At 38.1% G+C, this 13,618-nt stretch overlaps 2 protein-coding genes across 5 annotated transcripts in view; one reads left to right on the top strand and one right to left on the bottom strand.

Moving 5' to 3' along the window:
• Window positions 1-1,342, bottom strand: part of Itgb3bp (integrin subunit beta 3 binding protein) — a 53,967-nt gene extending 52,625 nt beyond the window's left edge. Inside the window, exon 1 of the mRNA XM_057784358.1 lies at window positions 1,275-1,342. Coding sequence (XP_057640341.1) covers window positions 1,275-1,279 — 5 coding nt within the window. The 5' untranslated portion in view covers window positions 1,280-1,342. The remainder of the gene's footprint in view (window positions 1-1,274) is intronic.
• A 243-nt stretch (window positions 1,343-1,585) lies between these two features.
• Window positions 1,586-13,618, top strand: part of Efcab7 (EF-hand calcium binding domain 7) — a 70,257-nt gene continuing 58,224 nt past the window's right edge. Inside the window, exons 1-7 of one of the 4 annotated variants that reach the window (XM_057783454.1) lie at window positions 1,586-1,774; window positions 2,215-2,337; window positions 3,598-3,785; window positions 9,500-9,711; window positions 10,635-10,721; window positions 11,754-11,949; window positions 12,359-12,477. In XM_057783454.1, the coding sequence (XP_057639437.1) occupies window positions 3,599-3,785; window positions 9,500-9,711; window positions 10,635-10,721; window positions 11,754-11,949; window positions 12,359-12,477 (801 nt within the window). In that variant the 5' untranslated portion in view covers window positions 1,586-1,774; window positions 2,215-2,337; window position 3,598. The remainder of the gene's footprint in view (window positions 1,775-2,214; window positions 2,338-3,597; window positions 3,786-9,499; window positions 9,712-10,634; window positions 10,722-11,753; window positions 11,950-12,358; window positions 12,478-13,618) is intronic. The other 3 variants (XM_057783453.1, XM_057783455.1, XM_057783456.1) reach the window with 3 other exon arrangements.

Raw genomic sequence — 13,618 nt, 5'->3', positions numbered from 1 at the left:
GCAGCTAGGAAATTTACAAATGAAAAGATGGAAGATGTGGGGATGGGGAAGAGAATGTAATAGTAAAAGCTATTACATCTACCACTAGCAATATGTAAACATAGATGTGATGTGAAATTTCTTGATATAGTCTAAAGCAGCTGCTGCTGTCCCCCTACCCACTTTGAAGTCTGAGCCTTATGTTGGCCTTAAACTCCTGATCTTGATCCTCCTACCTCTAGCCCCCAAGCACTGTGGTTACAGGTACCGCCACCACACCCACCTTATAATTTCTTTTTAAACAGCAACTTTACCATGCACTTAATATTTACTGATCAATTATTTTATTCATGAGGATTCAAATTCTGGTATGTTTGAATCCAACTGATTTTTCCACATCAAAGAGTCAAGGCTGCAACCTAGGTAAATTATATTGCCTCTGGCATTAGTGCATACAGAGAAAAGCAAGAGTACATTGGGCTGGGGAGATTAAAGAAATTCGGAGCACCAACTAGTTGATTCACCTGTTTCTCAAAGGATCTAACCGATGGTAGAGAAACTAGACTTACCAAGAATGTAATATGGGAAAACTAAATCTTAAAACAACAAATGGCTACTTAAATTGGTTACGATGCACACACACACACACACACACACACACACACACACACGATGTTCAAATTATAAAAGCAAGCCACCAAAGATTCATCCCCCCAAGCAACAATATCACCAATATGACTTATACACCAGACTGCTCCTTCACTAGCCCTCAGGCTACCCCCATGTGGCAACTATTAAAATGAATTTTATGCTATGCCCTGCTTTTTTCCCATTATAATCTTAACACACACGATTGTCTGTGCTTGCTCTTAAACTTTAAAGGCTGTGTGCTGTCCTCCACAAAGTGGTTCCTTCATTCACTGTATTTTAAAGATCCCATCCATTCTACTGTCATTGGTTATTCTTTTCCACTTGTTTTAGAGTCATTCATGCCATTTCCACGATTACTCTTTTACGAAAGAAAAAAAGAGCTTTTTCTTTGTTTCATTCTCAGTATGTTAACCCTATCCAAGTTGTTTCCAGTTGACGTTACTCAGATTTAGCCCACAGCTTTTACACTATTGGGAGGTTTTGAGAATTAAAGTTGGGTTGCAAGAGTAGAGGTGGATTGAGAGTACTGACACAACAGACAAGTTCATAGAAACAGAAAAGACAGCGTATGGGGCCACATAGTATACTCCCTTTGCTCACAGAGAGCCCCTCAGAACAGCAACATCCAGGGAAGAGATACCTACGGCATTTCGGGACTTTAGGAAGTGCCACCGTTGCTGGACAGAACTGAGTGCCCTCAAACGCGGAAGCATAAAAAGCCAGCGCAGTAGACACTGGATGCGGTGTCACACAAACCGCGCTCCGCTGGAAACAGCCTCCGCACGATAAAGAGCCCGAGTGTGTGGTGTGTGTGTGTGTGTGTGTGTGAAGAAAGGGGTGTGCAGGGGGGCCAGGGCCAGCGCCCCCGCCCCATCTAGCCTCTGCCGACCCTCTTTCGCTATTCTGGACAAAGCAGCCTCGCGACAGACCAGCGACAGGGCCGGGACTGTACTCTCCGAGTCAGAGGTCTACAGATCTCTGGTCGGACTGTTTGGGAGGTTGTCTGCCTCCTACTTCCGGTGGCGGAGAGGAGCAGTTGCTATGGTAATCTAAAAAAGGCGGAGGTCCGTCCGGCTGCGCTGGAAGATTCGCAGAACTACTGAAGAAAATTGGCTGCTCTTCTTGGTTTGTGAGCTGAAATTAGGTAGCCACCGGCACCCCCTCTCGCTCTCTTGCTCGCTCTGCCGGTCACTGTGTGGCTGCCTCTCCCACCAGCTACGTTTACTTTTGTGTCCTAACGGCCCGTGCCTGCCCCTGAAACACAGGGATCCAGCAGCATTGTGGCCTGCGGAATACAAAACGGAGAGAGCTTGTCTCCGATTAGCTGTGGCTGTTACACGGTGCAGCCCCGGTGACTGGATGGCTCTCCGTTTTCACTCGGCCCTTTAGACGCCTTAGACGCTTGTTAACAGTTTATTTTTCCTGCTTATTGTGTGTCTGGTTATTTATGGAGCCGTTTGCTGCAATGTAGTCTCCAGGCCCCTGTCTCAGGCTTGGTCTAGAGTTTTAAATAAAAGGGGGTTTCTGAGCCCTAAGGGTGCAATTATACATATATTTAAGCTTCAGTTTAGACTCTCTTCACAGGAAGGGAAAGAATAGAATTCTGGAACATTTCTGCCCTGGGAGTTTCATGTGAGAATAACCCTATTTGGAAAGAGCATTTGAAGAAGATCCTTAAAAATATGTTTTTAAATTGCTGACTGTAAAGTGAGTGCTCGTTCTTCCTTATTGGAACAGTTTTCTTTCACATTTGTGAGATGGCGTGCACGCATATGTGTTTAAAACTGATGTTTAATTATGGCGGTACCAATTTGCAGTAACCAGACTGTGACACCGCATCCCTATGGGGTCCTTCTAAATCTGGTGTAATATGAAAGTGTCAGGCAGGCGGTCTGTGTATTATAAATAGGGTACTTCATCCATGATAAGCGATTATTATCTTTCTTTCCCAAGTGTAAAAGACCTACATAATTCACGAAGGTGCCAGTGATTTAGGCCCCCTGAGTAAGAATCCAGTGAGTCCTGAAGGGGACGCTACCTGTACCATCTTATTGTTCAACGTGAACTATTCAATTTATTAGATTGAAATGTATTTTTAGAAGTCAACGCAGGCTAAAGTAATGTTGGAAAGCCATTAGACCACCAGCACAATTTAGCACCTCATAGTAGCCTTTGTTCAATAAACCTTCATCCTCCTTAAACGTAAGAGACCACTGAATTTTCACAGCTTATTGCTAACTGGGTGACATCTCTGTCCCTCGATCTCATCATCTGTAAAATGGACAAAAAGTACCTGGTCAGTGTAATAAAAAGGATGAAATGAGATGTACGATTGTGTATTAATGTCTTATGAACAGAGGCTCTGTATAGACCCCAAATATTACTGCTAATGAAGGAACTCAGTAAAGCTCAATGGTAATAAATGAGACTTCAGCTAGTCAGTGATGTGCTGTGTTATAGAAATGTTAATGAAACGAGTTAGGTAATCCTGCTCTGGAGGGTGGGTGTCACCTGCAGCTGATTTACATAAAACAGCTCGCTGTTAGGGAATCTCACCCCTCTATAGTTTCTTTAGCATGACTGTGTCCTGTAGTATTCTGTATGCTTCCTGTTTGTAAACAGATGGAATCTTAGCAACCTTTTGAAGTCTCCCATGAGACTTGTTTTGAGATATAGGTGTATATATTTTCTTTTTTCTGATTTCTTTTATATTATACTACAACTTTGTTCTTTGGGATATTTTATATTTGAGGAATTATATACGTGTGTGTATATATATAATTAGAAATCAATTGTTAAAGATTTTATTTAACATGTACTGATGAGTTCGTATAGATGTTATAACATTTGCCTTTTTTATTCTATGTGCAAAATCTTTAATAGCCCAGTGCTCCACCTCATGGTGCTACATTTGCGTTTTAGGTGATTTACCTAGACTAAAGTAAAATTTTAATTGTTTTCTAATAGAATGGCCGGCAATCCTGGGAGTGATGCAGCTTTGCGTACTCAGAAATCAGTGTTCTCGGGGAGTCCCCGAACAAAGAAATTTCCACTAACTGAGCAGGAGGCATTTTATATGAACTGTAGAGCCGCCTACTTAACTATCTTCAAAAGCAGCCTGGAAAACATTATTTCTAAGGATCAACTTTACCTAGGTAAATTTTTACCTGATTTGTTGAAAGTTATTAGACTGAAAAGTCTGAATTAGAATTACATCATCGAGTCACTCCAGTTTCACAGTGGGACAAGCAACAGGACTGTAAGAAGCAATAACTGTTTCTATGGTTACATACTCTAGGGCTCCCAAATTATACACATGTAAACATATATGTATATATATATTCATATATATGGAGGGGGAGATTGTGTATTCACAGCTTCTATCAGTTACTACTTGCTTAAGAGTTGTTACTGTTGCCGTTTTTCAGTTGTCCTGGTGATGCTTTAGATTTATAATAATAGAATTAAAAACCTTTTGTCGTCTGACTCACTAGTCTGAATTTTGACTTGCATTAAGAAAAAGATAAAAAATTTGCAAGACTGGGGTCAAATGACTGCAAAAGAAAAATATAGATAAATGAAAATTTAGAAGAGAATTGGGGGTTGGGAGGTTTTGCTTCTCATTCTACCCATTATCATATTTTAAAATTCTTCTGGCTGAGAAGTCCTCCACATCGCTGAAGGTGGTGTTTATCAGGCTGTCCATAACCTGGAGGGCTTGATGCAGGTAGTCTTCAGTCCCTGGAGGGATTGATGTGGGTAGTCTTTAGTCCCTGGAGGGCTTGATGCTGGTAGTCTTTAGTCCCTGGAGGGCTTGATGTGGGTAGTCTTCAGTCCCTGGAGGGCTTGATGTGGGTAGTCTTTAGTCCCTGGAGGGCTTGATGCGGGTAGTCTTCAGTCCCTGGAGGGCTTGATGCAGGTAGTCTTCAGTCCCTGGAGGGCTTGATGTGGGTAGTCTTTAGTCCCTGGAGGGCTTGACGCTGGTAGTCTTTAGCCCCTGGAGGGCTTGACGCTGGTAGTCTTTAGTCCCTGGAGGGCTTGACGCTGGTAGTCTTTAGTCCCTGGAGGGCTTGATGCTGGTAGTCTGCAGTCATTGGAGATAGGTAAATGACAGTAGCAGGTAATGCTGATGGCTCGTGTCAGTTTCATCAAGGCTAATATTGAGAGCAGAGAAACTGGGTTTCTTTGCCATCTTTAGAAGTGATTTCCTTAAACCAAAATTCTGCTGTGTTTCTGCGAAATGTCTTGGGTTTTTATACATATGATCTCTTTCTAAGAAAGTTCATTTGGAGGAATGGTGAAAATTGACAAGATTAAAATATATTTGCTCTCCAAATAGAAGACGTTAATTAAATAGTTTAAGAACAAATGCACACGATGGCAGCAATTTTAAAAAATTACCTGTAGCTTTACTTTGACTTACATAATTTTAAAATTAGTAAACTTTCATCAGGAAGTTTAAATACTTGTGCTTAATTGGCATATATTAAATAGTATAGGCAGAAACTCAGTTAATTAAAACTCCACTTTGCCGCTGTTGGTAAAATATCTGAGTTTTTTTTTTCTTTTGAAAATAGAAACAGTGGGGGGCTGGAGAGATTGTTCAGGGGTTAGGAGCACTGCTTGCTCTTCCAAAGGACCCTGGTTCAATTCCCAGCATCCACATGGCAGCTAACAACTGTCTGTAACTCCAGTTCCAGAAGATCTGACACCTTCACACTAATGCACATAAAATGAATCACATCAAATAAATTATTAAAAACAAAAAGAAAATAGAAACAGTGGCTGTGCATGGTGGTGCATTTCTTTAATTCCAGCACTTGGGAGTTAGAGGCAGGTGGATTTCTGTGAGATCAAAGTCTGGTCTGCACAGAGTGTTCCAGGGCAGCCAGGACTGTTCCACAGAGAAGCTTTGTCTCGGGGGAAAAAAGGAAGGAATGAAGGAGAGAAAGAAAGAAAGGAAGAAAGGAGACATTGAACTTGTTAACTTGAAAAGTTTAACATACCTTCCTCTGGTATAGTTCTTGTACTGTTAATCAGTTCATATGTATTAATAAGTTACTGTCATCTCTGTGAAATTATCTGGGCAGAAAACAAATCTGGTTTTGCATTTTTATTGTCACACATGATTTTGGTTTTGGTTTAAGGAATATTAATATTCTTTGTAGCACTGTTAAGTTAAAGATAGTTCTTACAAAGGAATATATGCGTCAGTGGCATGTGTTTCTTACTACTCTTTTTCTTACATGCTTCTGCTCTTAGCACGTAACATATACTCTGACATTTCCACTCCGAGTCAGACTCAGCAGGACCAGTGCCACTACAGATACATGGTCAGGCTTAAGTACACTGTAAGCGGATCAGTAGATAGACGTCAGCCTTGCAGTATCCGCAGCTAGGAAGACTTCTCAGAGGAGAGACCTTTCCTCCGAAGGACATATTTTGGCATAATTCATTTCATTTTGAGACAGTTATTCTTTTTAAATCAGTATTTTTTTTTTTTTTTTTTGGTTTTTCGAGACAGGGTTTCTCTGTGGTTTTGGAGCCTGTCTTGTAGACCAGGCTGGTCTCGAACTCGCAGAGATCCGCCTGCCTCTGCCTCCCAAGTGCTGGGATTAAAGGCATGCGCCACCACCGCCCGGCTTTAAATCAGTATTTTAAAAGAAGTGGTGATATAGCTTAATGCTAGAGCCTTTGCATAGGCCTGGAGTTCAAGCCTCAGCACTAAAAAAAAAAAAAAAAAAAAAAAAAAACCAGAAGACACACCCGTAAGATCTTAGGCAAATAGAATAGTCAGGCATGAAGGCACAAGCTTGGGGAAAAAGTTGAAATTTTCTTTTGTTATTGATGGTAGTGACAAGTATTTGCCAAGCTGCTGTGTCTAAGAGTTGGTAAAATGGATTTTCTAAATATTTATCAAAAGACTTTCCTTCCCCAAGTAGATTTTTAACCTTCAAATTGCAACTTCATTAGGTTCCACTTTATCCTCCCATTCTAGTCAGTGGGGTTGACTCGGAATAGATTCCTAAATGCATATGCTAGTTCTCTAATTCTGTTGGTAAATGAATTATGGAATTGTTTGTTACATGTTAGGCAAATACTTAGGGAAGCATGGTAATCAAGGATTTTGTCTGTAACTATATTCAATGCTATACATCTCCATAAAGGTCTTATAAGCAGATAGAACATGGCAGTTACTATAATGAGAACCTTGAGTTGGTTCAGTGGTTAAGGACATCTACTGCCAAATTTAACACTGGGAGTTTAATCCCTGGGACCCACAAGGTGGAAGAAAAAAATGAACTCTTTAAATTGGCTTCTGCCCTCCACATACATTGTGTACCTGCGTGTGCGTGTATACATACACATACACACACACACAAAATAAATAAGTGTTAAAAAATAAATTCTGGCTGAACAGTGGTGGTGCACACCTTTAATTCCAGCACTCAGGAGGCAGAGGTAGGTAGATATCTGTGAGTCTGAGGTCAGCCAGGTCTACAGAGCAAGTTCCAGGACAGCCAGAGCTACATAGAGAGACCCTGACTCAACAAACAAACAAAACCCCAACAAATAAATAAATAAATTGATTAATTCTGTTGGCTATGTAGGTCATCTCTAAGATTATCTTGTTCTCCTTCTTGTGTCTGCTTGAGTTATCTAAGTACAGTGCATTGAAACAAATTTGAAGGATGGGAAAATGTCTCTTAGTCTTTCAAATGTAAGTCATGGCCACAAGTAGCAATAGTACACTTAACATGTAGACTTTACATAGGCCAACGAGGTGGCTCAATAAGTAGAGGTTCTTGCCACCAAGCTTGACCAACATAACCAGTTGTTTCACCCAGAACCCGCATGGTGGAAGGATAGAACCAACTACAGCAAATTGTCATCTGACCTCCACGTTTGGTCCTGGCATGCATGTGCAGGCACACACACAGATAATACTGGTGATGATATTAATAATGCACACATACAATAATAATAAATACATAAGATATAAATATTTTTAAAGATGTAGAATTTACATTTATATTACAGAACAACTTTGTACCCAAAAAAGCTTGTGTCTCCAAGAACAAAATCATCCTTTGTATGATTATGTGCAACAAGTGCCCAATAATTGATTTAATATTTGTATTTATTATATTGATCTAGTTTCTCTTATGGCTATTTCTATAAACTGTTTTGTATTTACTAATCTTCATTACATTAAATTGTAGAAAATTCAGATAGACATTTTAGTGTTGATTTATGATGCACATATAGTACACATTCCCATCCAAAATAGTTGGAAATTTCCAATATAATATTTTATAATAAAAATTGGTAGCACAATTCAAGACAGATGCAGCTTAGAAATGTAATGCTTTCTTCTCTGATGGTTCATAAGTGTATTAGTTCGTTATGGACAGTTACAAAGTAATGTGTAGAAGTCCATTTGCGAATCACTACATCACTTGTCTTCAAATGGACAGGTGTCTGTAACTGCTTAAAGACATTGTACTTAGTGTTGTGTGACGTATACAAATACACAGCCTTTCTGAGATTGTGCCTCTTTTACAGATATAAAAATACAGTTAGAAATGAAAACCATTTAACGATTGTGTCTGCGCGATGCTTTTCTAAAGGCTTATCAGCTTTCCCTGATTTCCAACAGGGTCATAACTGTAAATGGACTCTTCTTTTTTTTTTTTTTTTTTTTTTTTTTTTTTTTTTTTTTGGTTTTTCAAGACAGGGTTTCTCTGTGGTTTTGGAGCCTGTCCTGGAACTAGCTCTTGTAGACCAGGCTGGTCTCGAACTCACAGAGATCCGCCTGCCTCTGCCTCCCGAGTGCTGGGATTAAAGGCGTGCGCCACCACCGCCCGGCAAATGGACTCTTCTTAAAAAGTATTACATTTAGTTAAGTATGCTTGTGTGTGTATGAGCATGCATGCACACAATGTGATTGCACTTACATGCACATATGCATGTGTGGTGCTTCTTTGTGTATGCATGTACATGGCAAAGAATATAGAGGTCAGAGAACAACTCGTGGGAGTGGGTTCTTTCTGCTGTGTGGATCCTGGGGATAGAACTGAAGTTCTTGGGCTTAGTGGCAAGTATCTTCACCTACTAAGCCATCTCCCTAGCCTTGCAGTGGATGCTTTTGTGCATATATTTGACAGTTAGAACATGGTTGATATTCTGGAGCTCCTACTACCTAACTCTGATGAACATTATAGATGCCACACCTTGTTGACATAACAATTCTCAAATAAATGAGTTCTTCCATTCACTGAAATATCTGTCAGCCCTGAAAAAATAGTCATTTATGCTTTTTGTGGTTACTCCTATTTTCTTAAAAAAAAAAATTCAGTCAACCTTGTTTTCTCTACTAGTTCTTAGGTAAACCAGCTGGGTCCAGTGTGTCATCCTTGTAATCCCCACACTTTGGAGGCAGAGGCAGGGAGATCACATCGAGTTCAAGGCCAAACCAGATCAACAAAATGAGTTCCAGACTGGCCTGGAAACCTGCCTTAAAAATAATAAAAACCTGCCTTAAAAAATAAAGTTCTTAAGTAAGCCAGTTAATGACAGTTAAGTAGGTTGAAAACAAAACCAATAGAAGAAGGAAAAAATCAGTTCTGCCACTAATATATTAAGTCTCTTTAGCTGGTAGGCATATATATTTTTTGTTTTCAATAATGAAGTATACAAGGATGTAACTATCTTGAGAAACATACATTGGTGTAACTCTATGCAGTAGCAATGGTGATATAGTGACAGATATTGGATTTGCTTGCTAATATATAGGGATTGAAGAAAAATGCTGAAATACCAATTCCAAATGTTATAGTAATATATGATCCTTTTTTAAATTGAGCAGCTCTTCAACATGCGGGAAGAAGTCCATCTCAAAAGACCATTAATAAGTACTGGACTCCTCAAACTGCCAAATTGAATTTTGATGATTTTTGTATAATTTTAAGCAAGGAAAAACCTACTTCAAAAGCAGAATTGCTAAAATCATTTAAACAATTAGATGTGAATGACGATGGCTCCATTCTACACTCTGACCTTCATAAATATCTAACGAAGGTAGGAACTGTGGGAATTCTATACTGTGCATGTCTCTAAAGCAACTGGAGTTCAGCTTGGGTTACCAAAATCCACATTAAAGTAAGTATTCTCTCAACAGGTAAAATGAAGGGCACAGAATATTTATAAAGTATTGGCAATCCTTCTCCATGAAAAGTGCTTTATAAATTAAAGAGAAAGTATAAAGTTGAGCCTGTGTTTCAGTCTCTCTGCCCCCATGTCATTCTTTTTTGCTCAGAACTCTGAGGATCTATGATTTTCATGTGTTTAGTAAAAGGAAAATAAGTATAAATGTGATATAAAATAATTTCGTGTCATTTCATTTTCTTTCTTTCTTTCTTTCTTTCTTTCTTTCTTTCTTTCTTTCTTTCTTTCTTTCTTTCTTTTTAACACAGGATTTCTCTGTGCGTGGCTTCATAGACCAGACTGGCCTTGAACTCAGGGATCCACCTGACTCTGCCTCCTAAGTGCTGGGATTATAGGCGTGCACCACTGTGCTCAATTCATTTTGTTTCTTGAACACTTAGAAGATATTATTATTATAACTTTAATATCCATTATTACAGATTCTGTTAAAATCTTGAAATTGAAATTAAGGATATTTTCACAAAATTTAATAATTTCATGAAATTTCACTTAATATAGTTTCATTATTGCTTAATTCTGACTCATAATGAAACCACATATTCAAAATTATTTGTGGAGGAGATTTAAATGTATTTCTAACTGGGCACTGTACCTTATCCATACTAATTCCAGCAGCCGGGAGAGAGGCAGGCAGATCTCTGAGAGTTCCGGATCAACCTGGTCTACATAGTAAGTACCAGGTCAGCCAGGTTATATAGTGAAACTGACTAAAAAAAAAACCCAAACAACAAAACATTGATTCTGTTGTTTTAAAACAAATCTTATTTTATTTCTAGAGAGGTGAGAAGATGACTAAGGAAGAAGTAAATGCTGTGATAAATTTGGCTGATGTAAATGCTAATGGAAAGTTTGACTACATGAAGGTAGATGAGCCCTTATTGATATAAACCTGCATGCTGTGTAGGGAATCACTTTTAATTTTCCCCAATGCTAATGTATAGCTGACAAAATGGCATATATTGATAATGTATACATAGATGTTTTTGATACATGTATACATTGTGAAATGGTTAGACCATATCAGATATGTGTGTTTGCTATTATTGTAGTCAACCAAGGGCCTCATACATGCTAAACACTGTACCACGAAGCAACTCCAGCCCTTATACAAGTGTTTTTTTTTTTTTTTTAAAAAATACTGACAAGGGCATAGTTATAAACTGAATACTCATTGTAATTTTAATTTATCCTCTTCAGTCTCACAATTATGATCTGATGATTATATTTAAAATAGTATAGGGCAGGCATCCCTAACCTCAACATTCAAAATACAAAATGCTTCACAATCTGAAGCTAAGTTCCATGTGTGAGCCATGTGAGGCCTCCTAAAAGTATTGCATGAAACTTCCTTTGGCTATTTGTATAAGCAATATGTGAAACATAAATGTATTTCTCAGTTAAGACTTAGATACCATAAGATATTCTACTATGTATATGCAAATGCTCCAAAATCTGAAGTCATCCAAAATACTTTTGGTTGGAGCATTTTGATTAAGGGCCACTCAACCCACATAACCAAGTTAAAATGCATACAGGTATACAAACAAGCATAGAGACTCCCTTCAGAAATGAACCTTTTCTGGGCCGGATCAGTCATAAAAATTATTTAGAACAAATACAAGTCTATGTGTCTTGTTAAAAAAAAAAAAATCACCTCTCCTGGTGCGCCATTCATTTTCACTCGGAGTGTGACCTCACTGATTGATGGCTGCATTTCACTAGGTCGCTTGGGGCTGGGCAGTCTGGTTCCGGGAAAGTAACATGAACAACAAGTACAGGAAGAAACACGTTTCATTGACTGCTCCTCCTTGCCTACTAATGTGATATGCCTCCCTCACCTCCCACATGTCGGACAGAACATTTTCCACCAGCTGACTTTCTTCTATTTCCTTTAGTTTTGTAAATTATATATGACAACCAGCGAGCAGTGTCTCAGGACTACTCTAGAAAGACTGGAGGCTGACAGTAAACTGAGGCGCCAACAGTTTGGAAGCCACATGGAAGGGTCCCCTGAAAGAGGCCCATTTCCAGCACCAAAACCATCACCTAGAATCATAAGAAAAAATGACCAGGAAACGTTCTCAAGTAAAGGTATTTACTTTCAATACTAAAATTTTCTTGATTAGAGATGATGGATCATAATTCAGACAACAATTTCTTTCATCTCCAGTTATCAATAATAAAGTAAATGAGACCATTCCTAGACTTTCTTAGCAGTAAAAATCTACTGAAGTAAAATTTTATTATGAAACCTCACTTGGCTGTGCTCATTATATTTTATTTAACTAAAATTTCAGACTAAAAGATGACATATTGAAATAAAGAATCTTACATTAGTAGCACATAAATTAACACCATTAAGGCCTGATCTATATAAAGCTCTAACTGCATTTCAGTGGGAAGAACAGAGTGAAATGAGAGGGTGGCCCATGTGGCCCGTGTCTGGAGATGAACTGCTGCCTACCGCTTTTCATAGCAGACCTCATCTCTTCCTTTACAGGTGACGCAAGCCCTTCCTTGCTGTCAACAACTAGAAAGTTCAAAACATCTGTTTCCTTCACAATTACCATGAGTGCTAATAGTAACCGAGACTCAAAGTTAACAGAGCCAAACCTAAAGGTACGGTACTTTAAATGAACAAAATCAACTTTTTCTGAAAAGTATCTGACTTTAAGATTATTAATAATTATTGAAAGTTCACAGGGAACCAATGGAGTTTGTGAACTAATTTGAGTTTTTTCTATAGAATGCAGTATTTCTATTTGTAATACTTTAAATTAGATTTTATTTATTTATGAAAGAGTCAGCTCTTTCCTTGCACCTTGTGGAGTCAGTACAGAATTTGAATTGTGCACTTTGACTGTAGACACCTTTGTCTGCTGAGCTATCTTGCTGATTTTGGTTATGATGTTTTAAAGTAAAAAGAATGAGCAAGAATATTATTATGTATAAGATCGTTAGTTTGAAAATGGTGACTCTTCAATTTTTAAATTTGATGAATAGATTAATTATCTATGTACCTTGACAAGTAAAATTTTTTGTTTTACAAATACTTTCCCTAGGTATTGTGTAAATAAATCATTCATTCAATATCAATTCCTGTGAGAGAAAGACCACAAAGTCACTTTACTAAGTCAATATTTGTTGAGTGTTAATATTGATCTTCTTCCTTTGTTTTCCCTTTTTAGACTCAACTTTTACTAGTTTTCTTTCAGCAGAAAATAATAGCTACAGAAATATAAAACATTAACTGGAAACTGCTAGGATACATTAAAAATGTGCACCTGGAGACCTCTGTAGAAGGGGGAAATGGTTCTGACCACACACTAGAACTGCTGTTAGAGAACTGAACTGATTGTTCTCCAGAGCTGCATTCTTGTTTCAAATAACAACTCTGTATTTGTTATTGAACTCTGAAGTCCCTTATATCTTTAAATTGCTAGACAGTGACATTTGTTCTATATTAAAATTTTAAAACATCATCTCTAAGGAATTTTGCTCTGACTGTTTAGGAATCTATACACCCTAAACAATTTTGGTGTGCATGTCCAGTTTGTTCACACATATTTTGTGTTCCAACAGTATTATTTTTCACCAATAGAACCTGTTTTCATTTTGTAATTAAGTTAAATGTTAAAATATTAGCCTGATTATGATTTACCTAACTCTAAAGTGTTTAAATTTAGTCATCATGTAGAGATATAAATATTATAGATTATATTGAATCATAAGATTTTTCTTCTCACCATTAATACAGTTC

This window comes from Chionomys nivalis, chromosome 11 (assembly GCF_950005125.1).
Source record: "Chionomys nivalis chromosome 11, mChiNiv1.1, whole genome shotgun sequence".
Lineage (NCBI taxonomy): Eukaryota > Metazoa > Chordata > Mammalia > Rodentia > Cricetidae > Chionomys > Chionomys nivalis.
The sequence above is the reverse complement of the archived record's forward strand: the minus strand, read 5'-3'. Positions and strand labels throughout refer to the sequence as shown.